The sequence below is a fragment of the Cyprinodon tularosa genome, unplaced genomic scaffold (assembly GCF_016077235.1).
Source record: "Cyprinodon tularosa strain WSP-4 unplaced genomic scaffold, ASM1607723v1 ctg224, whole genome shotgun sequence".
In the NCBI taxonomy this organism is placed as follows: Eukaryota; Metazoa; Chordata; class Actinopteri; order Cyprinodontiformes; family Cyprinodontidae; genus Cyprinodon; species Cyprinodon tularosa.
This window is the reverse complement of record NW_024038835.1, coordinates 236,490-259,326: the sequence shown is the minus strand read 5'-3', so window position 1 is coordinate 259,326 and position 22,837 is coordinate 236,490. Positions and strand designations below refer to the sequence as shown.

Here is a 22,837-nt window from a genome sequence, read left to right as displayed (position 1 = left end):
TAAAGTCCTCCGAGAGCCATTGAAGACTTGAAGACTAAAAATGAGCAGTTGTTTGAAATAAAAAAAGAAGAAAGTAACACATTGTCATGGCTTCTGCGCACACCAACTATAAAAGGCTTTCTAATTATTAATGGCATCATTAATCACAAATCTTTATATGAATCTAAAGGATAGATTACAAAGCACATAGCAATTGACTTGAAATCAACTGAAACTCATAGGATAGAACAGAGGATCAGAGTAGATAGAAGAGCCTGAATATATTTGATACGGAAGAATACTTTTCAATTAAAGGAACCAATGCAACTGGTTTCACACATAAAATGTCATGATATGACAATTTGACATAAAGAGAAAGATTTTTCCACATACTTATGAATACATTTTAGTTTCCTCTACACTTTTCCATGTGCCTCTTAACTATATTATAAAAATCCTGTATGAATTTTGTTTTGTTTTTTTGCAACTTTTAAATGACCTATTTCCTTATTTATTTATTTATTTATTTTGTGGATTCATCACAGTCAAATACTGACTTTTAAAGTTTAAAGTCTAACTTGATTATCAGCAATGTCTCAGTGATAGTCAAGTTTTCATCTCTGCAATCTAAAAATCTTAAAACAACAGAGAATTCAACAACTTTTGTGAGAAATATGAAACAATAAGCCAATTACATGTCAAAAACACCAATCCAGCTGGACACACTACGGGGGACCTGAAGGATACCTACCCTCCCCACACTCAAGCAGTATTTAGTAATGAGTTAATACATACAATTTACAATAACTCAATACAACTTAAAAATGTGCAGCTCGGGAATGCTTAAAATTTGGATTTGTAATTGTATTGTTTAAATGTTAAATTTGAAAAGTTTTTTTTGTGACTTTCCTGATCCTTCATACTTGAGATGTTAACGAAAAAATAACATGTTAAATAATCTTTATTTATTCATTTTTTAACTCTCCGCATTTATTGCTTAATTTAAGAAAAAACTACAACTCCCAGACTCTGCGCGGTTGTTTGGTGTTACATTGAAATGGGTACTTCCGGTTTCAGCTTCCACCTTATATCAGCTGCTTCTGCTGACATGTCTAACAAAGCTGCAAACTCTTTGTCGTGACGGTTACAGCATTAAACTTTATTTTATATATATATATATATATATATATATATATATATATATATATATATATATATATATATATATATATATATATATAATTGATAAGGTAACATTAGTTATTGTGTGTATCACTTGGTTAACCTGTGTTGTTATTAACGTGTTTAATGAACTCCTGTTCAGATGCGGCTGCTTTTGCACCTCCTGCCTCCTTTCGCCGCTCCTGCTCGGACAGCCTCCTCTGTGCCTGCGGGGAAGTTGGATTTTGTCCCCGCTTGCAGCACCGCGGATGCCCGCTCTCTGGAGCAGCTACAGGACTTCGTCTCCCGGTCCAGACGGTTGTTTGTTGTTACAGGAGCAGGTCTGTCTACGGAGTCGGGCATCCCTGATTACCGCTCGGAGGGAGTCGGCTTGTACGCCCGCACCGACCGCAGACCCATGCAACACGCAGAGTTTACCCGCAGCGCCAAGTCCCGCCAGAGATACTGGGCCAGAAACTTCGTCGGATGGCCGCAGTTCTCCTCCCATCAGCCAAACGGGGCCCACCGGGCTCTGCGGAGCTGGGAGGAGAGGGGGAAGCTGCACTGGCTGCTCACCCAGAATGTGGACGCTCTCCACTCCAAGGCGGGACAGAGGCGCCTCACGGAGCTGCACGGCTGCGCCCATAGGTGAGCAAACAGCAGCCTGGCCGCATCTCGGTCTGACTTCATCGGAGCTGTCCCGTAGAGACATCTGACCTGCGGTCGCATTTCACTGCTTAGAGCAGAGGTCTTCAACAGGGGGTCCGCGACCCCTTGGGGTCCATGGAGGTACTGCATGGGGGTCGCCAGAGTTTTTGTTGATTAGACTTTTTTTTTTATATATTCTCCCTGAACTTTTTCCACTAATTGAAATGTCTTTAAATACAAATGAAAATGTATTCAACACACTGTAGTAAACAGATACATTTAGGCAAAAGATGTCTTTCAGTCATCAATGGACACATTCAGTGACACACAGGAGCTCTTTCAAGCGGGGCACCGTTTCATTCACAACACCTGTCCCATCAACCAGGAATCAGAATCAGAAATACTTTCAAAATCCCAGGGTGAAATTACTCATTTATATTACTCCATCTGTAATAGACTGACTATATGACCTGTTTGATATAACACAATTTCATACTATATATAATTAGGGGTCAATGCTCCATCTCATCCTCAGTTTGGGGGTCCTTGGCCTGGAAAACGTTGAAGGCCCCTGCTCTAAAGAGTAGCTAGGTGGTTGGAGGAGAGACGCACAGCAGCACTCAGTGAATATTAACCTGCAGCTGGTTCGATGTTTAAGTAAAAGTTGGGTTGGATAAAAAAAAAAAATAATTAGAGCTCATACCACTGAAAAATCTGTTCGTTTGACATACAGAGCTTTTTCTGCTAAAAATGGCAACAGATTTTAAGTTTATACAAGTTGGTATTATATTGCAAGAAGTGTGAGAATACAGTTTGTTCTTCTCTATTAGTAAAAAAAAAACTTGGCTTCTCAGAGGACCATGATCCCCTGTTACAGGTTAAAATTAACATTTTTTTTGTTGTACAGATAGAATCAGACTATAGAGCTTCTACATATCTTGAATTTTTGTTTCTGGCGTCATTATATTAATAAAGAGGTTCATAAATCTTTTTAAACAGAGCACAGAGAGAATTAGGGAGAGCTGCAGATTTAAAGGTGAAACATACTTACTGGGATATGCAATAAGATATATCTCCAAGTTTACCAGAAAGTTTACAAGAAACAAAATCTGCTACGCTATATTTAAAATGAAGCATAACCATATTTTTCTGGATGGAATTGATATTGTACTTCTATGGATGCATAATATATCGATTTTGGCATCGGAATCGGCTGTTATTCTTTATTTTTTTATACATTCATTTTTTTGGGCCCCATATATGTAATGCACTAAAAGGCATCTCTGTAACTATCTATAAATATGAATATCAGTGTGTTATAGTTCTCTTGTGTTCTCAACAATAGGAAAGCATTCAATAAATATATGTTTGAGCTCATTTTTGGAAAATACAAAAACCTAATGAAAGCGTTCAGGTCGAGTAACTGTAGGTCTATCAGCCCCCACCCTTAGAGTGTCCCCACCAATTTAACAAAAATAAAATGAACCTCAGTAATATTTAATGTTTCGTAAGGCTGTCTTTCTTTAATGGGGGTTTTACCCATTACGAATTACCTGCCTGGTTCTGTCCTTTGCAATATAAGGTTGTTCTCAAACTCAAGCCTAGAGAAGAGCTGGATCCAGTCTGATTTAAACCTACAAACCTTGTGAGTAGAGTTACCAAAACGTTAAAAACGATCCACATCTCCCATTAAAAATGAAAATAAAGACCCCTTCTCTAAATCTACGTAATAATTGAAGCAGGTTTTACCTTAACCACTGTCATGTGGTGTTTATTGCACCGAATTATTCTCTAAGATCAGTCATAAAAAGGATGCCATTAATTTGGATTTTCTAAGATTTGTCTTTTCATCCAATAAATAATATACAAATCAGAATAAATGTCTAAAAAGATCATGTTCAGACTTCATAGGCCCATGCCTCATGCTGTAGGGTTAAGCTAAGGTCAGAGTGCAGGATTGTTGTTGAAGGAGAGACTGTCCCAATTCACAGCTGATCATTTCAAGCCTTAATGGCTCTTGAGGCATACATGGCAGGATTTAAGGATCGAATAATTTAGAAACCCACGGGCCTTGTTAACTGATTTAAACACATTGTAGAGTGTAGTGCATTTAAAGAGATCATTTCACAGAATATTTTATGGTGTTGTCATGTTTTGTGTGTTCCCAGGGTAACATGTCTGGGGTGTGGAGCCATCACCTTAAGGGAGGACCTACAGAGGCGGTTTGTGTCTTTAAACCCAGACTGGAGCGCTCAGGCAGGAGCTGCGGCTCCAGACGGTGATGCCTTCTTAGAAGACGAGCAGGTCCTGAACTTCAGGGTCCCCTCCTGTCAGCAGTGTGGCGGGATTCTGAAGCCAGACGTTACATTTTTTGGAGACACGGTGAACAGAGCGACTGTGCAGTTTGTGCACGAAAGACTGGCAGAGGCGGATGCAGTGCTGGTCGTAGGATCGTCGCTGCAGGTATTGACTAGCTTCTAACTGAACTGTGTTTGGCATCAGCCTGGGATTTAAAAGCGTTCCTCTGTTGCTCCGCAGGTGTATTCAGGATACAGGTTTATGCTGGCAGCAAGTGAGCGGAAGATGCCGATCGCCATCCTGAACATCGGCCCCACCAGAGCAGATCACCTGGCGGAGCTGAAAGTGAGAGGCCGTTGTGGGGAAGTGATGTCAGTGATCCAGCCACTCTGATGTTGGGGATGGCATCAGAGTTATCTGTGCTGTGATGACTGAAGCCGCATCAGATGTTGGTGAATGACCATCAGAGTGAGGTGCTGCAAAAGGGGAAAATCTGTTTTACTGACTTTACACAGGGCTGCAGAAAAGCAGTTTCAGAGTGAAACATCTGGGACCTGTTTCAGAAAGTGGGAGAATTCAGAATATCTTCTGTGGTAGATCCCTGCATATAGATTTTTGGGTTCACAAAGCTAAATAGCCCGTATCCTGAGTCAGGTTACCACCAGTTACTCCATGAGCCAACTCTGGATGATAGCAGGATTTGTTGAAGTTACTCTGAGTGCGTCGTACAAAACGCTGGTTGTTTAACCTGCATTAAATATTCTGCAGCAGGAAGAGATCTCCTTTTTTGTCTAATATCTTTTGGTAATATCCATATAGTGTTGTTGATGTTTTAAGTTCCACCAAGGAGAAATGGCTATCCGTTTCCTCCCATTGCCATGGTGGATCACATTTTCTTTGTTCCATTGATCAGATCTTCTATTCTTAACTTCGAGCTGCCACTTAGCCGCCTGTATGCTCTACCCCATTACTACAAGTGATGACGTCACACACTCAGCTTTAGAGGGCGCCTTGATTGAAGGGGGCTTATAAACGAGAAAGGGAAGGCCTCTTCTGAATGGAAAAGGAACGCAGTTGTTGCTATGGCAACACAGTGACACACCATGTGCACAGCTGTAGCTCTGTTGCCCTGGTTTATATAAAAATGATTTTATCCTGTCAAATAAAAATATTTCACAGACAGCCTTGCCTTTAAGAATCAAGGACGTACAAAGATGCAGCAAACCAGCAGAACTTGTGTCTGAATGCATATTTTCCCGCCTCCATTGCCGTTACACCCATTGCCAAATTCCAGGCTCGTTATTTAAGGTCTGACTGGTCCACTCGCCCTACCCACTATGTGGTTTGGGACGTCCTTAATGTTTCAGACCCTCCGCAGGAACATGCAGAGTGTTAGTGTTTAGTTTGGGCCTGACTGATATCACCTGTTATAAAGCCAAAGGTCCTGTATATCACAAATATGTCTACTCAGGATAACAGCTCTCTATCCAGAATATTTGAATCCCACTTTCCGAAACGGCCCAGGATCCCAGCTCAAACTGTTGAATATGTGTCTGTCGTTTCCTATAGATGCTGCTTTGTAATGAAATAAAATGTAAAGTATTTTATTAGAAGAGGAAGCTGTTGCAGAAATATCAACACTTATTCACAAAATGCAATGAAATATTTAATTTTTTTTAAACCCGGCTGTACAGCTCCATTTAAGGCGGTTTATTTTAGTGTTATATGTATATTATGTAGCCTGGTGTTTCCTTGGAATGATTTTAAACCTTAAGATTTCAACAAATTTAAATAAAACATAATTTACTGATTAAAAATAGCACTTGTGTTCTTTCCTATTTTGATGATGGGCAAAGAGAAACAGGTTTCTCTCATGTTTTAACCTTAGAGAAACAAAAAAGCCCTAATTACTGATGTTAGATTGGAACTTTAATTATTTAGATTTTAAATATTTGATCAGTTAGACCCCTGACCTGAGTCAGAGAGAGCCGAAGATAATGGTGGTGCTAGGAAAGCTTCCTAACCTTGATAACTCGTTACCAAACATGCATACAGCAGGGCAGCAGTTTTAATTCCTCCATAACTGTTATATCAATAAAGGTGTTTTAATTTGATACGTTGGTTTTATTTATCTAGTCTTTTTACTGTTAAAATAACCCATGTTTAACAGGGCAGCATAAAATAAAACAAATATTAAATATATATTTAAAGACAATTTAGGGAAAAGTATGTTTGAATGTCTTCTGCACCTGTTGATTCACTGTTCATGAGCAAAGTACCGTACTTTCATTTGTATAGGACAGTTTTTTTTGTTTTTGTTTTTTTTTTAGAATTAACACATTCTAAATCAGTATTTTATTCAAATAAACTAACATTACATTTTGATTCATTACTCTTCCAGTTTAGTTTAATTACTGGTGTGAATTTATCCTTTTTTTCAATGGGAGGGTATGCAAACTTTCAAGCACAACTGTAAGTTATCAGATCAGACATACTTTAATAATTTATATTCTAGGTTTCTAGGCACGTCAAAATTCATATTTTAGGAGACAAAAGCTGAGATTTACATCTTTTGTTAGAAATTTTGGTCAAAACAAATCTGAAGTTAAATGTTTGAACTCTTGGAATAAAATCACTAATATATTTTAATCTGGGTGGCATTTTCTCCCTTAAATTAATGGTAGACAACAGTAAGAGAGGAGCCAGGATTGAGGCGCCTCTAGATAAGATTTACATTTAACAACCTTTTGATCATTAGGATGGATTTAATACCAGGTTTTGTTTTCATTATGTAGAGCTGATATTACTGCTTGTCAGACAAAATTCAGGGCATTTATAGTCATATAGTATAGTATATAGTTAGTGGAGTTTCCGTAAGTAGAATATTTCTAGGTTTGAGAATTAGTTTCTGTTAAAAGCACACCACATGATTAGCTCAAATTTACCTGAAGGGAAAAAAATACAAAGATCATATTCCAGAGCATTTTATTTTAAACAGAAGCTTTTTGTTGAATTACAAACAGATGGAGGGAAGAGTGAGTGTGGACTGATTGATACTGAGATCTTTCATGATGTGCTGCTGCTCAAATCTCCTCTGCAGACTCAACCTCCAGTTCTCCAGCTCAGACTGAGCCTCCCCCTGCAGAGCAGCAGGAACGCTGAACGAATACAGACAGAATCTGTGAGCCACCCCGTCCATCTGCCATGATGCCGATGCTTTGATCACCAACAGGGGCGTCATAGACAGACAGTTCTCGAAGCTCTTGTTCTGGTCAAACCAGTAAGTGACTGGGTAACCCAGTAAAATACCAAACAAGGAGCACAGGTTCCAGTCCTCAAATTTCTCCCCGACATAAAATGGTTTATTGGCCTCAGATAGCTGAAACTTCTCCAAAAGTAGCAAAACATCTTCCATCATGCCGTTCAGCTGCCTCCTCTGTTTATCAGAGATAGCAGGCTTCTCCAAGGTGGTGGAGACATCTACGACAGGCGGGCCGCCATCGCGGATCATCTGCTCTAAATTCAACCTCAGAGCGCCGGCATTGACAATGAGGCCATTTCCGTTTACATCCAGCGTGAGGAGGGATTCAGATACGAGCTGGAGAGACTGAAGGCAGCTAAGATACCGCTGGAGCTGCTCAGCACAGGCGGCGTTACTGTCGTACAGGAGGGCAGGCTTCAGCCCCATATCCACAGCAGAGACCTGAGCAGCGAGCTCCAAACTCTGAGCAACAGAGAGACGCTTTCTACCAGAACGCAGAGAGTTATGAGCTGCAGAGAGGAAGCCTTCCTGAATAGACATGGCTACATAATAATAATTTCAATGTTTATAACAAAGTCCTCTATGGGAGAGTGTGTGGCAAAATCAATCTGTGACTCAAAGAAAATAAGAATAGAGATGACACTTTACAGGTCATACATAGGTGAAAAATGTCATGTAAACAAAGACGTTTTGTTTTCCTAGTATTTCATCATGTCCCTTGTTTCTTCTTTGTTGGTCCTAGGCTCCTATAAAAGAGCAGAAAGATAACTTTAGTCGCAAACATTTTCTCTTAAACCAGGACACTGCTTCTAAACCAATTTCTGGGTTTTTAATCAACATCTCATAAACCATGTAAACTTTCACCTGATACAGAAAGCTCTCTCACCACCTGTTTTTGGTCGGGACCTGCAGCTACGGTTAAGTCACCGGCTGAGGAGACATCAAGTCGAAATCTGAGAGATTTCTAGCGACCCAAACTCCAGCAGCAAACAAACCCAAGTTAACCAAAAGGTTCCTGAAATGAAAACAAAGACAGGAATAAATAAACAAGACACAGATGCTGTTTTTCCAGAATCGTTACCTTAAGGGTAACAGCCATTTAGAGCCTTTTTAACACTAGTTAATGACTATGCAGATCCTTTACTGCAGACTTAAACCAACATAACCATCCCATGTCAACTTGGTCTAATTCATCCCACACGCTAACCAGTGCAACAGTGAAGAGATCACTTATTCTGATTCACCTACACCTCGATTGTCTATGTAAAGAGATAGGCTACGAAAGAGGGTTAGGGCCAATGAAAAGTTTTTAAAAACTTAACCGATTTTTACATTCTATTTTAATTAAATATGGGAAAAAGGTCAGAATTCTGAGATTAAAGGTAAGAGTATGAGATTCTGACTTTTTTTTCTCAGAATTCTGACTTTTTCCCCATATTAAAATTAAATAAAATTTTAAAATCAGTTAACTTTTTTTTTTTTTTTTTTTTCAATGGCCCTAATCCTCTTCCGTAATAGGTTGTTTTTAAAGCCAATGCCAATTGTTTTGACATCCGTCTAAGCGATCATTGATATGTGCTGCTGATTTTTTGGGCTGATTTGCTTTTTTCTTCCTCTATTTAAATGATACAGTGAAGTGATGAGAAGAAATTTTAAATAAAAAAAAAAAGCTTGACAAATTAAACAAATATATCAGACCACATTCGGGGTTTACACAAATATACAGTGTGCATGTAGAGACACTTCTACTTAACAGGAAACTAAACTAAAACCCACATGGAAATGCATTTTAGTTGATAGAGATTTTAAACACTGTTAGGTGCTTGGAATAAGACGTAAGGGCTATTTTCTGAACAAATCTTTGAGTTATTAAACTCATCTGCTTTAGGAGAAATTAATCTGTTTGTGCGAACAGGTTTTCAGAGGACAGGACATGTTATAGCTGTTGCATTCAAGATAATATTTCAGCGGTAATGGGAGTAATAAAAGAAACATAAACATATGTAGTAATTTTTTGGCTAGTTTTGATGCAATGTGTGATATTTTTTTAGACTAATCTTGTTTGAATTGCCTCAGCATTGAAAACATTCATTTATTAGTTAATGCATTCTAAGTGGAATTTCCAAATACAAATTAATGAAATGGTAATTTTATAAACAAACATTAAAAATGTTAGCCTCTCGTGTGATTAATTACACTTAGGAAATCACCTGGTGTGCGAAATGATTTAACTCTGGATTTACATTCTGACTAGCATTAGCATTAGCAACAGCACAAGGACAAACTCGGAAGCGTGAGCTACAGTTAGCGGCGCGGCTAAAGTCAGCACACAAAAATAACACAAAAAAATGTATTTTACTCCTACTAACCTTCTAAAGTCTTGTCTGTCCGTCGCAAACCGATACGTGGCGCTGATCCACTCAGTCACCCGGTATGAAGAGCCCTTTTTCACGTTTGGTCCGCTCATCGTGTCGACAGAAGGACAGAAGCTAGAAGGAACCAACGCGTCTGCGTGTTTGAGAACAGGGGACGAGTTTCGATGTAACACAAATAAGGGTGCCCGAAAGGATTAAAAATCTCAAGCACCCGCTCGCGTAAATATTACATGAGCGAATATGTCCGCCACTAGGTACCGTCGGTTCCTGAAGCTCTGTGAGGAATGGCCAAGGGACGAGACCAAGAAAGGACGGGATCTGGGGACGTTTCTACGGCAGAGAGTGGCGTCTGCGTTCCGCGAGGGTGAAAACACGCAGGTATGAGGTCACGCGCGCGGCTTCAAGACTTAAGCTAAGAAGATGAGCTAGCAAAAGATGACCTTGTTTTTCACATTAGTAAACGGGATGCTTCTGTCAGTGCTGCTGAAAACCTGACTGCAGAATGACTTAAACCCGCCTGTTTATCTAAATAGTCAGAAAATGTATAAGATAGAGAAAATATCTTAAGACTTTTAATAGTTTTTCCATTTCCATACAGACCTTGAGGCTTTTATCTGAACAAATTTAACAGTATCATTCTGGTATTTTTCGAATAGTTTTTTACCTTTAATACAAGAAATGTACCATGTTTATTGAACACCTTTAAGTTTTGTTATCAGCAGGTCAGATACAGATTTAAAAAAAAGCTTATTGTTAGAATGTTTTTTTTTTCTACTGGGTTAAAAATGTTCTGTGTAATGCCATCCACCCTTCTATTATCACACATCTTAACCTTCCAAATCCAGAAAAAAAAGTTGACACTGCTCTGCCATGCAGCGTCGCTAAATGGACGCTGTTTAGAAGACCACTTAAGGAGTTTATCGAGTGTTTACATTTACTAACAGAAATGAATAAAAATACATTTTGCACTGTTGTTTGCCATAAATCTCTGGATCGAATGTTGCTTCTGTTCTAGTGTGCTGCTGCACTATGGTTTACGCCCTGGCTTCCTTACATGTTGCTTTCCATTGTTTACTTTCCTGATTTCTTGTGCACCGGTGACATCAACGCTAACCCAGCGTGATGGCGTCACCAGACACACAGCTGGGTTGGGACAGAGACCACGCAGCTTGCCAGCTAGGGGTTAGCTTTTTTGCCAGTGGGAAGGGAGACAAATGTTGACAGTGGATCGATTAACATAATGCGTTAATAGCCTTAACCTGGGTTAACACGCTATTTTCAGTGGGAAAGAGGCTAAACAGACAAGCTGGAAATTGGCAAAACAATGCCTGGGACATGAAGACAGCACTACAAGACATCCATATATAGTTTTATTAGTGAAAAAAGTCGATTGTGGGATCGGTTGTTCCTTAAATCGGGTGCATTTAACAAATTTGATCTTTAACCGTCTAATATCAAAACTGGAAACAAGTCACTACCAATTGTCCTATAGAATAACCCTGTGGTTCTTTTTCCCTGAGGGGTAAATAACACATCCTGTTAACCTATAATTATATTTTTCCAGATTGCAGATCCAGAGAAATGTGACCAGATGTATGAAAGTTTGGCGCGCATCAATGGGAACGTATACAGACAGCGGGTAATTATGCATCTACAGCTGATGTTCTGATGGACCTGCTTTCTGTTATGATTTATCACAGTTTAGTTGCTAGTCCAGATCTTTAGCTCAACATTTTCTGGCAGAAGTATTTTTGCTTCATGAACTTTCTCCACAATTCTATTCAATCTAGAGAATATTATTGACTCTTTTCGTCACAGGCTAGCACTTACTAATGTTCAAGTGTTATCTAATTTATCTAATCCAAAATCAAATCCAGTGCAGTATAATCTTAAAGGTATAGTGGAGGACGTTCTTTTTCCGGGTGGATCATCAAGATAAGTGGTTCTCCTAATTGTCAATCATTCTGGTGATATGTTTACGTAAGGACGTCTTACGTGCTCGTCCCCATTTTCACTTACCGGTGGCTAGTCTGACGTAGTGGAAAAAATGCAAATCTTCTTTTGGAAACTTTCAGTGTGCACGTGGAGAAATGGTCTCATGCACAATCTCACATGCGTTTAAAGGCGTTCCCTCTCAGGAGCGGGAACAGGGTTGTGCATGTGCTTTTTTTTTTTTCTTTAAGTAAGAGAGGGCAGGTCTTTCCAAAAATTTGTGAAAATCCTCCACTATACTTTCAAATATAAACCCTGTTGTTTTGTAAAGGACTTACTTGTGTGTAAGAGAGCAAACGCTATCATTATAGCTCAGGTTTACAGCAAACAGTTTAGAGATAAAGTTTTGGACAAATTTAAAGCAGAAAACTGAAACAATTTGCCATGGTGTGAATATTTTTTAGCGTTCTTTGTTTAAATAATCAGAAAATGGAAAAATTGTGGCACGGATTTTGAAAACTTTGACCTTTCTGAGCATGACAGTAAAACATGTTATACACTATATTGCCAAAAGTATTTGCTCACCTGCCTTGACTCACATATGAGCTTAAGTGACATCCCGTTCCTAATCCATAGGGTTCAATATGACGTCGGTCCACCCTTTGCAGCTAGAACAGCTTCAACTCTTCTGGGAAGGCTGTCCACAAGGTTTAGGAGTGTGTTTATGGGAATTTTTGACCATTCTTCCAGAAGCGCATTTGTGAGGTCGCACACTGATGTTGGACGAGAAGGCCTGGCTCTCAGTCTCCGCTCTAATTCATCCCAAAGGTGTTCTATCGGGTTGAGGTCAGGACTCTGTGCAGGCCAGTCAAGTTCATCCACACCAGACTCTGTCATCCATGTCTTTATGGACCTTGCTTTGTGCACTGGTGCACAGTCATGTTGGAAGAGGAAGGGGCCAGCTCCAAACTGTTCCCACAAAGTTGGGAGCATGGAATTGTCCAAAATGTCTTGGTATGCTGAAGCATTCAGAGTTCCTTTCACTGGAACTAAGGGGCCAAGCCCAGCTCCTGAAAAACAACCTCACACCATAATCCCCCCTCCACCAAACTTTACACTTGGCACAATGCAGTCAGACAAGTACCGTTCTCCTGGCAACCGCCAAACCCAGACCCGTCCATCAGATTGCCAGATGGAGAAGCGCGATTCGTCACTCCAGAGAACGCGTCTCCACTGCTCTAGAGTCCAGTGGCGGCGTGCTTTACACCACCGCATCCGACGCTTTGCATTGCACTTGGTGATGTATGGCTTGGATGCAGCTGCTCGACCATGGAAACCCATTCCATGAAGCTCTCTGCGCACTGTTCTTGAGCTAATCTGAAGGCCACATGAAGTTTGGAGGTCTGTAGTGATTGACTCTGCAGAAAGTTGGCGACCTCTTCGCACTATGCGCGTCAGCATCCGCTGACCCCGCTCCGTCAGTTTACGTGGCCTACCTCTTCGTGGCTGAGTTGCTGTCGTTCCCAAACACTTCCATTTTCTTATAATACAGCTGACAGTTGACTGTGGAATATTTAGGAGCGAGGAAATTTCACGACTGGATTTGTTGCACAGGTGGCATCCTATCACAGTTCCACGCTGGAATTCACTGAGCTCCTGAGAGCGACCCATTCTTTCACAAATGTTTGTAAAAACAGTCTGCATGCCTAGGTGCTTGAATTTATACACCTGTGCCCATGGAAGTGATTGGAACACCTGATTCCAATAATTTGGATGGGTGAGCAAATACTTTTGGCAATATAGTGTATATCTGGTAAAGGTTAAACTAGGTTAATTTGTAAAGAAGCTTCACAGTAGTGTTACTATTATAACCAACAAAGTGTATAAAGGTACACAGGTTGTATACTTTATGGAATAGAGTAGATTAACTCGAGTGTAAATTGGTGATATTTGTAACCCGAAATGTCTTTTATTGTGACTATTAGAAAATGAATAAGTGTAGTGGCAGATTTTAACTTCTTTTCTATGCACGCATGTCTGTGTTTTAGTTTCCTCGAGTCAGAGACACAAGTTTTACAGGCGTAACAGTGGAGGAGTGTCGGGTGCTACTCTCAGGTATGCTCTTCAGTTATAGAAAGCAGTTTTCCTTGTTCTTAAGCGGCTTTGCCAAAACAACACTAGAGGTGACGCATCTTTACGCCTAATTTTATTGTCGTTTTACAGGCAGTATGCAACAGAGCATGGATGAGGAAAAGAAGGGTTTATGGAAGTCCATAATGGAGAAATTCTCCTCAAAGTCACCTGAAGATGGTTCTGAAAAAAATCCAGAAAAATAAAAACTGTTCCTTTTTGTGTAGAAATAAATTGTTTTCTTTGTGCATTGGTGTCATTGGAGTCAAATCTTTAGGTGTTGATGGTAAAATATGCTAAAGGAGGAACATGAGGAAACTATCACAAAAACAGGTTTTAGTGGCAAGACGGGTCGTACCCCATCAGAATTAGAAACAGGAAGGAAGGACAACAATTACCTTTGGCTAAAAAGTGAGGAGGGACACCAGCAGAGCGGAGGAATAAAGGAGGGGTCCAAGAGGCATGACAAGGTTGGATAGAAGGGGAAAAAAATAAAATGAGGGGAAAAAGAAAAAATACTGAGGTACAGTTGATTCCTTAAAGGGATAGTTCGGGATTTTTGACATGAATCTGTATGGCATCCCCATCACCAGTGTCATGCAATCACACTGACTTACCCCTGGCAGCGTCCTGTGAGCAGAGTTCTCGTCCAGTTTTGGTCAAGCCGAAAGTAGTCCGGCAGGTTTGCTAGACCCAGCGAAATAAAACGTTTCTCTTCCCAAAACATTATGTGTTCAAAAGAGTGATATTTTTGCATCCCAAAAACATTGTAGTGGAAAAAGTCACACGTCGTTATCACTTGGTCCTATTTTCTCTCTGTTCGTATCAGTGCGCGCCGTCATTCAGACAGCTAGGGCCTACTAACCTGACAACAGCCAGATGCATGTCTCCCTCCGCCCAGCCAGGAGCTAGGCGGAGGGAGACATGCATCTGGCTGTTGTTGAGCTCGCTGTCTGAATGAAGGCGCGCACTGATACGAACAGAGAGAAAATAGGACCAACTGATAACGACGTGTGACTATTTCCACTACAACGTTTTTGGGATGCAAAAATATCACTCTTTTGAACACATAATGTTTTGGGAAGAGAAACGTTTTATTTCGCTGGGTCTAGCAAACCTGCCGGACTACTTTCGGCTTGACCAAAACTGGACGAGAACTCTGCTCACAGGACGCTGCCAGGGGTAAGTCAGTGTGATTGCATGACACTGGTGATGGGGATGCCATACAGATTCATGTCAAAAATACCGAACTATCCCTTTAACGCACATAATCAATTATCTCTATGGAATTTTGAAAGCGGGGTAGATTAGAGACTGATTACTTCATAGCTAAAGTCAGCCAGTTAGAAGCTGATTGGTCATCTGCTTAAGAAAAAAACAAATTGCATTATGTAAAATATTTAATGTTGAGACTGGCATTTTTACTCAAGGCTGTACAAACGTTTTGCTGAAGGCTTCATTCCAATATTTTTGTTTAATTTTTTTATGTACAAATAGAGAAACAAACATTCAATAAAGTCACACCCATTTATGTTAAGAAAAGCAACACATGGCACTAGCATTTAGCAAAGGAAACACAGAGATACACCTCAAGAGAGACTGATTGCTCCGTATTCAACATTCCAGTTCCTATATCAAGTCTTTCAAAGTGACTGATTCATGAAAATACGATTGCTTTTAGAACCATGTAGGTATTAAATGATGAAATTTTCATCATCTTTCATCCCAAAAGAAAAACACAGCTTTAAAGCAGAGTTGCCTATTACTAGGGGTGTAAATAATAATCGTTTTGTATCGATGCATCGATCCAAAAGCCGACGATCCGATGCATCGACACGTCCGCAAGATAATCGATTGTTTTTTTTTTTCCCTCCGGTCTATTTTTATCCATTTGCTCCTGGGCGTAATTCTTCCTCCCGTGCTGCGGTGGCGCTAAACCTATTTTCCCCTCCTACCGCGCTTCCTGGTTATACTCTTACAGCAGTTTGTTGCAGCAAGCTTCACACAGACATTTTTAAATTATGCTCAGTATTGAAGTGTGGTCTGGGCTACACGCTGTGGGTCTAGATACGGCCGAGGCGATGAGGAAGTGGGGGCGAGTTTAGTCCGACGACGGAGGGACAATGGGGCAAAAAGAGCGGAGATTCAGCTGGAAAAAGGCTCCCAGCGTTCTCGCGCACCTCGCTCTTCTAGCGGGTCAAACTTCACGAGTTGTTTTCCGCAATTTCGGTCATAAAAACAAAACTAGCCGGCCTCCTGTCTGGTGCACTGTTTGCGGTCAGCTACAATCTGGGAGAGGTGCAGCGGAGCGTCTCTCAAGGGGCGGTGACGTCAACACTCTGGAGCCTTCTTCTTTTTTTTTTATGGCGGTTGGCAAACAACTTATAGCTGCATTACCGCCACTTTCCAGAATGGAGTATGGACCAGACAAACTATTATATTCTCCCTAAAATACCCGTTCTTCTTAGAAAATTAAAAATACCCCCAAAAACTACATCCCCAGATGACCTTTGAAACAATTCCCTTATATGTAGTTTATTTTTATTCCTGTCTAACTCTCTACAAAACATCTCTCTTTCCTGAATATATTTATTACATTCTAAAAAAAATATGTTGGACAGTTTCTCTGGAGCCGAGGTATTGCATTGAACTCATTACACTGATATTGTGCAGTATTTTTGCAGTATTTTTTGATGCAACTTTTCTACTTCTGTTATTTGCTGTTGTTTCTAAAGAAAATGCATAATGATATTACAGCTTTCATTGATTTATTTCAAACTTGAAACTTTGTTTAGCCTGTAAGGTGTAAAAAAAAATAAAAATAAATAATAATAAAAAAAAAATTAACCGATTAATCGATTAATCGAATCGAATCGTGGTGTATTCTTAAGTATCGAAAATAATCGAATCGTTGGATCAGGAAATCGATACTGAATCGAATCGCCATGATGGATGTGATTTACACCCCTACCTATTACACCCAACAAAGTCTGGGACCACCTGAGGCCAAAAAGGGGTTTACGACTTCAAAAAGATCTTAGAAAGAGAGGTTACTGCCCTGAACAGAGTAGCTGGTAAAAGCTGGCTTTGTGCACTTTATTTTGCATTATATAGTTCCTTTAAACACATTGTACACACAGAATGTAAGGATATTTAAGGTCTGTCTATACAATGGAACAGAGACATGTTTCATTATAACAGTCTTTGCTGGGTTTATTAGTTTGACAGGAACCATGCATATTTTTAGGGGCTGCCTTCAAAGATAAATAACTTCCCAAAGCATAATGCAAAGCAGGATTACCAGAAAAATCTTCTTCATAACTTTTACTTTACCAACCTTTAACATACAGAGAGGTCCTTACAACAATTATCCAATCAGCCACTGTAAAAAAAGCTGTATCATAAACTTAGAATGATTATCTGTGAAACGGATCCGTTATCTCGGCAAAGAAATTTGAAAGTGATTAATTAGATTTAGTGACGGAATAAACAGACTGCAGTGTTTTTTCTTCCTATTCTTCCTTCTCCTCTGGGTTATCTTTCCATATGCGGTAGTTGAGGGCTGTGGCGAGGCACAGCCAGGACAGATAGGGTGCCAGGAGCAGGGAGGCGGTGCGGCTGATGGGATACCAAGACACCATGGTGGCTCCGACCGTCCCCGTCAGAAAGACGATCTCCACCATAGCCTGAGTTACACAAAAGAAGGGCATTTCAACGACTGTGTTGGGATTTCAAACACGGATCAGCATCTGTATTTATTTAGTAGTAAAACTTGCCCATTTCAGCTTGTGTGCTCCAAAGAAAATTGGAGTCCAGGCCCAGTTCAGAGCGAGCTGCAGCCCATAAAGTCCCAGTGGAACCAGTGCATCCTCAGTGAATCCGCCGAGCTCTTTCCAGATCAGGTAGGAGCCATACCTGCATATCAAAAAAGCAAATTCCTTGTTGGGGAAGGTAGCTCTCAGAGACAGAGGGATTCATTAACTCCAACACTTACCCCATTCCTGTGTACAGGCACGTCCACACCACAGGAAACGCTTTGTTTGGTGGACGCCATGAGGGTTTGTTCAGAGTCTTATACCAGGTTTTCACCTCTTTACGTGTAATAAAGCCACCGTAGAGCCCTCCGACGTGCGGCAAGGCCGTCATCCCAATCATAGGCAGCCAGCTCTGAGATAAGAGCAAGTTGTTTTAAAACAGTTTACCCTTGGCTAAAGTTGCAGCTAGTAACACATCATTCAGAAATGTACAAAAACGTTATCATTTGTCCAGAGACAGGAAACAATGTAATATTTATTTTCCATCTTCATAGCACGGCTGATTTCTAAGCGATCATTAATAGCATAGGAAGATGCATTTTGAACATATAGAAGACAAGCCGTGTCACTAGATATAATTTGGTGATTCAAACAAATGTTATGCAATTATGAATGATTGAAAATGGTTCACTGCAAGTCAGCAGAAATCATATGGATTTACCGATATTGCAGCTTTGAGTAGTGACTCATACTGATATTGATACAATATCGGTACAAATCATACTTTTGTTATTAATTTAGTAGTCTAGAATGCCAGAAAAGGGTTGATAGAGTGATATTACTCAGAACACTAGTCAGCAACATTAGGTATGAGGAAAAAAAAATTGACAAATGGGTCACAAAAACTTAAAAAAAAAAAAAAAAAAAAAAAAGAAGAAGAGATTAATGGTTTTATCTGTATGCTTATAACTGCAGGCTGACATTTTCAAAAATATATTTTTTTGGGCTGATATTAAAATTGGATTGGAACATCCTTTGTTGTCAATATATGGCCTAAAAACAGCTTCACTGAATTCACCATCAAATCTTATTAAGGAATGAATATGATCTTGATTGTGTGTTTTATACATATTTATAGGACACTATAGGCTTAATCAACTTGAGATAGAAACATTTTTTTTCATACAGATTTAGATAGAACTGAAGAATTATAATGCTAAAACCTAAAACAAGATAGCTTATAATGTGCAAATATAATATAATATTGACTAAAAGCATCTGAATATTGTTGATAAACTTTTTTTATTAAAATGTTTAACCAGTATGTATAACTTTTGCTGCATTAAGCACTTTATTTAACTAATGTTTTAGCTGTGCTATAGAAAAGTGTAGCAGTATAGTTTACTATTTTTTTTCTCTCAAATATACAGCTTTTATTTTTCGATCTTTGGCAGTACTGCTTGTAATTAGGGCTGGGTATTTTCGCCTAGGTTCCTGAATCGATTCGATTTTGATTAATACAGTTCTAAATAAATTGATTTCGATTCGATCTGTTTTTACAATAATGAAAGTGGTTCAAATGTGTTTCAAAATACTCATGTATTTTGTTTTTTTCCTGTCACATTAAACACAAAGTGCAAACTTGTAAATCAGACAATTAAAACATGAGATGTAACCAAAACTGACTCAAAAGTGCAAACGTGCAAAAAAGGGAAAAAGTGAAGCCTCACTCGAGCAAGCAAACGTGACACAGCAGACATTCATGAGCTGCATTATCTTCACTGCACAAACCATATGTGCAGCGTTGTCTGTAACAACTACAGGGTGTTTGCTGTTCAGCCCCCATTTGTTAATGTCTTCAGTCGACCTATTGGCTATATTTGCAGCTGTCTGGCTTGAAGTAATCTTGAGTGCATCCTTCCTGCTTATTTGAATGTGAACGTCACGCGGGTCACTATAAAATGAATCGATCTCATTCCCTTAACATTGATTTTGCAAAAATGTAAAGGAATCGATTCAAAATCGATTTTTTTTTACCCAACCCTACTTGTAATGTGTTAATCTGAGAGTTTCTATATGCTGATCAGTTTGTTCCAGCTTCAACTTGTAACAGGCATAGCTATTAATCTACCTACCTCTAGTTAAAATGTACTTTATTTAAAGTAGGGGTCTTCAATGTTTTCCAGGCCAAGGACCCCCAAACTGATGTTGTAGAAAATTGTGTGATATCAAACTGGTCCTATAGTCACTATTACATATGGAGCGATGTAACAAAAGTAATTTCACCCTGAATTTATTAAAGTATTTCTGATTCTGATTCCTGGTTGATGGGACAGGTGTTGTGAATGAAATGGTGCCCAGCTTGAAAGAGCTCCTGTGTGAAATACATACACTGAAATACATCTTCTGCCTCCATTTATCTGTTTACTACAGTGTGTTGAATTAATGTTCATGTGTATTTAAACACATTTCAATTAGTGGAAAAAATTGCAGAGGGAATATGAAAAAAAGTCTAATCAACAAAAACTTTTGCGACCCCCATGCAGTACCTCAATTGACCCCCTGTTGAAGACCTCCGATTTAAACCCTTGTGTTTTGCTTTTATTAGATTAAAAAGCCACAGGCCTAGATTTTGAGTTGATAACTATGTGGATCCACCAGGAAGTATTTTATCATTAAACATTAAACACACACTTTTGTTTTTTGGCTTGTTGGCAAATACAACGAATTTGTATATATCCGTCTTTAAGAAAATGACGGATATATACATTTATAGCGTAAAACAACTTGTACTATGAAAGCAAACGTGCAGATATTATGGAGTTATAGTAAGATTTAGCAGGTAGCATGAGAGCACAGTGGAGCTAAACTGAAAGCTAGCATTAGGCTCGTGCGCGTTTTTTTTCACGATAAAACTTTTGTAAAACAATTAATCAAAGTTTCAGTATAACTAAGGCTTAAGGCTTACTTAAGGCTTCTCGAGAGGTTAAACTCTGCATCATGTCGCTGCTCTATTCATGAGTTTTTGGTTGTTGTAGTATTGAGAGGACTTACCATGTCTCAGCAGGGATGTTTTCTTATGTTTGGAGAATTAACGAAGAAAATGAGAGCAGCAGGCAGACTCTGGCATGCCGATAGTCCGGAGATATGGCTGCTTTTAGGGGCAGGGCAGCCTTATCGCAGCGGTCACTCCTCTGTCCCTCCCTGGATCATCAGCCAAGGACGTGACGTTGCTGTGACCAACTGCTGGTCGCGAGGATATAAACCAACTTACGGTCAAGAGCCGCGAAAATGTTTTTTACTCTAACTGAGTTTAAAGGTTTAATATTACAGAAAGTAATGTCACAATTTCCTGCTCAGCACATTGCTTCTATTTTTCCCCGTTAGCGCACCAGTCCAATGAGCCAAGATTGTTACCTTCCTATACTAATGATTTCGTTTCTAACCGCGGCTGGACTATAAGAGACTAACGTTGGAAGCAAATACCGTAGTTACCAGACTATAGATCGCAGTTTTTTTTTTTGTTGGTTTTTTTCATAGTTTGGCCAGGGGTGCGACTTAAGTGTGAAATTATTAACACATTATTATATCATTCCACGTGTTATTTTTTTCCACACTAAACCCCGAGAGTAAGCGTATCCTGTGTTGATAATTTCAACATTTGGGTTAACATATAAAAACAACTTCAAAAAAATGTCACCAAAAAGAAAACCATATTCTGTAGATTATAAAAATATTCAGCAAAAACGGTAATCATGCAGCCGAAAGAAAGTTTGGAGTTAGCAGAGTTGTTTAAACGTGACACCTGGGCTGGAGATTAAATTCAGTAATTTGAAGTGATACGGGTGGTTTGGTAAACTTGATGGCATGTTATGTATGCTAGAGTTATCTGAATAAGTATTCGTTTATTATGTTAACATACCGTTCGTTTTTATGTGTCGTGTAATGTTAGTAATTATTCAGCCTGTTCTGGCCTCTATTCTATTTTTATTTAAAAATTTATCAAAGGAATTTCCCCCAACAATGCGACTTATATTCCAGTGCCACTTATATATGTATTTTCCTTCTTTGTTATGGATTTTATGGCTGGTACTCCATAATCCATTAAGTACGGTAATCAGCTGTCGTCACATTAGGGGTGTTCAAGTGATTAAGCAACAAGTTAGGGAAAAACGGTTGAGAAGAAAAGAAATACAAAAAAATTATTCAAAATGACTTAGTTGGAATAAGTGATAGTGTAAACGAGTATAATATGCATAAAAACTATGTATTTAGAAAATAAAATAAGAAAAATTCTGCCTCCTTAAATAAAAAAAAATGTCTCTATGGAAAATAAATTGCCCATTGTATGTGTGACAACAGTTTGAATATTGATCAAATATTTTTGAAATCTCAGATTATCCTTTAGCATCAACCTTTGAAATGGTCTAATTGCAACTATAGGACATGGTTATTTAGAAAACAATCACACCCTGCTTTTCAGTCTTTAGTTTGAACATTAAATGGAGAATAAAGCATCATTTTCTGTTTGATTAACATTTTTATACTACCTTGTGATTTGTTTATTGGCATGTGGCATGTACTTATATAGTGCTTTTATTCAAGTCAGGAGACTTCACCAAAGCGCTTTACACTACATTTATTCACCCATTCACGCTCACACTCACACACTGATGGTGGCAAGCTACATTGTAGCCACAGCAGCCCTGGGGCTCACTGACAGAAGCGGGGCTGCCGTACACTGGCGCCACCGGGCCCTCTGACCACCATCAGTAGACAATGCAGGTGAAGTGTCTTGCCCAAGGACACTGAAAGTCGGAGTCGGGGCTTGAACCGTCAATCCTTCGATTTCAGGGCAAACTCCTACATCCAACGTCACTGTCACCCTGTATTGTTATTACAAAAAAAAAAATCCAATCAGGTTGTAGTTGTAAACACAACAAAGCTATAAAGGGTGTGAAAACTTTTGCAAGGCACCTTTCACCTATAAGCCCTATTCTCTTTAAGTGTGCTGATGATGGCTCCCAGCTGAAATGCTTTCTCCTTTTTTGCCTACATTAACCCTAAAGAATAATTTTCAATGAATGGTGCTTCCTGTCATATGCAATAAGAATGTGAATTACAAACATGAGAAATGAATGACTCATGATGCTATGCAAGATCTATCAGTAAGTTATTTTATAATCATATGTAGTTTCACTAGGGCATCCTCATGCAACATGGTGTTATAATCTAAAGTGTAATAACAAGACAGCAGGCCTTCTCTTAATTTGTGAAGGATTTTTAATCGTTCATCT

The 22,837-nt window shown here is 39.3% G+C and overlaps 5 protein-coding genes across 6 annotated transcripts; 2 read left to right on the top strand and 3 right to left on the bottom strand.

Annotated features, from left to right (window-relative positions):
• Nucleotides 1-1,192: 1,192 nt before the first annotated feature.
• sirt4 (sirtuin 4) lies at nucleotides 1,193-4,936 on the top strand. Its single transcript, XM_038286362.1, has 4 exons — nucleotides 1,193-1,229; nucleotides 1,304-1,788; nucleotides 3,957-4,251; nucleotides 4,327-4,936. The coding sequence occupies exons 2-4, from the start codon at nucleotides 1,304-1,306 to the stop codon at nucleotides 4,477-4,479; spliced, it is 933 nt and encodes a 310-aa protein (XP_038142290.1). The 5' UTR covers nucleotides 1,193-1,229; the 3' UTR covers nucleotides 4,480-4,936.
• Nucleotides 4,937-7,054: 2,118 nt separating this feature from the next.
• On the bottom strand, nucleotides 7,055-7,925 carry cunh1orf74 (chromosome unknown C1orf74 homolog). Its single transcript, XM_038286382.1, has one exon. It carries the CDS (start codon nucleotides 7,886-7,888, stop codon nucleotides 7,100-7,102), a length of 789 nt encoding a protein of 262 aa, XP_038142310.1. The 5' UTR covers nucleotides 7,889-7,925; the 3' UTR covers nucleotides 7,055-7,099.
• Nucleotides 7,926-7,991: 66 nt separating this feature from the next.
• On the bottom strand, nucleotides 7,992-9,878 carry tomm6 (translocase of outer mitochondrial membrane 6 homolog (yeast)). Of its 2 annotated transcripts, none has more exons than XR_005280921.1 (3): nucleotides 9,718-9,875; nucleotides 8,213-8,363; nucleotides 7,992-8,094 (listed from the first exon to the last, which is right to left on the bottom strand). XR_005280921.1 is itself a non-coding variant. In XM_038286384.1 (3 exons), exons 1-2 carry the CDS (start codon nucleotides 9,813-9,815, stop codon nucleotides 8,267-8,269), a joined length of 195 nt encoding a protein of 64 aa, XP_038142312.1. In that variant the 5' UTR covers nucleotides 9,816-9,878; the 3' UTR covers nucleotides 8,064-8,094; nucleotides 8,235-8,266. The 2 variants fall into 2 exon arrangements, 1 of the variants encoding a protein (XP_038142312.1); XM_038286384.1 differs by having other exon boundaries at nucleotides 8,064-8,094; nucleotides 8,235-8,363; nucleotides 9,718-9,878.
• A 9-nt stretch (nucleotides 9,879-9,887) lies between these two features.
• Nucleotides 9,888-14,035, top strand: LOC119784372 (ubiquinol-cytochrome-c reductase complex assembly factor 2). Its single transcript, XM_038286383.1, has 4 exons — nucleotides 9,888-10,101; nucleotides 11,288-11,362; nucleotides 13,704-13,770; nucleotides 13,879-14,035. Exons 1-4 carry the CDS (start codon nucleotides 9,964-9,966, stop codon nucleotides 13,989-13,991), a joined length of 393 nt encoding a protein of 130 aa, XP_038142311.1. The 5' UTR covers nucleotides 9,888-9,963; the 3' UTR covers nucleotides 13,992-14,035.
• Nucleotides 14,036-15,227: 1,192 nt separating this feature from the next.
• Nucleotides 15,228-20,947, bottom strand: LOC119784381 (translocator protein-like). The gene is made up of 5 exons (XM_038286410.1): nucleotides 20,595-20,947; nucleotides 17,780-17,952; nucleotides 17,562-17,700; nucleotides 16,757-17,471; nucleotides 15,228-15,544 (listed from the first exon to the last, which is right to left on the bottom strand). Exons 1-4 carry the CDS (start codon nucleotides 20,595-20,597, stop codon nucleotides 17,298-17,300), a joined length of 489 nt encoding a protein of 162 aa, XP_038142338.1. The 5' UTR covers nucleotides 20,598-20,947; the 3' UTR covers nucleotides 15,228-15,544; nucleotides 16,757-17,297.
• Nucleotides 20,948-22,837: the final 1,890 nt, after the last annotated feature.

Bases quoted from the DNA above. Each gene is read 5' to 3' on its own strand.
- sirt4 (XM_038286362.1), top strand. From the start codon at position 1,304: ATGCGGCTGCTTTTGCACCTCCTGCCTCCTTTCGCCGCTCCTGCTCGG. The intron at 1,789-3,956 runs GTGAGCAAACAG...GTGTGTTCCCAG, and splicing joins CTGCACGGCTGCGCCCATAG to GGTAACATGTCTGGGGTGTG. The intron at 4,252-4,326 runs GTATTGACTAGC...GTTGCTCCGCAG, and splicing joins TCGTAGGATCGTCGCTGCAG to GTGTATTCAGGATACAGGTT.
- cunh1orf74 (XM_038286382.1), bottom strand. From the start codon at position 7,888: ATGTCTATTCAGGAAGGCTTCCTCTCTGCAGCTCATAACTCTCTGCGT.
- tomm6 (XM_038286384.1), bottom strand. From the start codon at position 9,815: ATGAGCGGACCAAACGTGAAAAAGGGCTCTTCATACCGGGTGACTGAG. The intron at 8,364-9,717 runs GTTAGTAGGAGT...TTTTCATTTCAG, and splicing joins GACAGACAAGACTTTAGAAG to GAACCTTTTGGTTAACTTGG.
- LOC119784372 (XM_038286383.1), top strand. From the start codon at position 9,964: ATGTCCGCCACTAGGTACCGTCGGTTCCTGAAGCTCTGTGAGGAATGG. The intron at 10,102-11,287 runs GTATGAGGTCAC...ATATTTTTCCAG, and splicing joins GCGAGGGTGAAAACACGCAG to ATTGCAGATCCAGAGAAATG. The intron at 11,363-13,703 runs GTAATTATGCAT...TCTGTGTTTTAG, and splicing joins GGAACGTATACAGACAGCGG to TTTCCTCGAGTCAGAGACAC.
- LOC119784381 (XM_038286410.1), bottom strand. The intron at 17,701-17,779 runs GTAAGTGTTGGA...TTTGATATGCAG, and splicing joins TGCCTGTACACAGGAATGGG to GTATGGCTCCTACCTGATCT. The intron at 17,472-17,561 runs GCAAGTTTTACT...TGTGTAACTCAG, and splicing joins GAGCACACAAGCTGAAATGG to GCTATGGTGGAGATCGTCTT.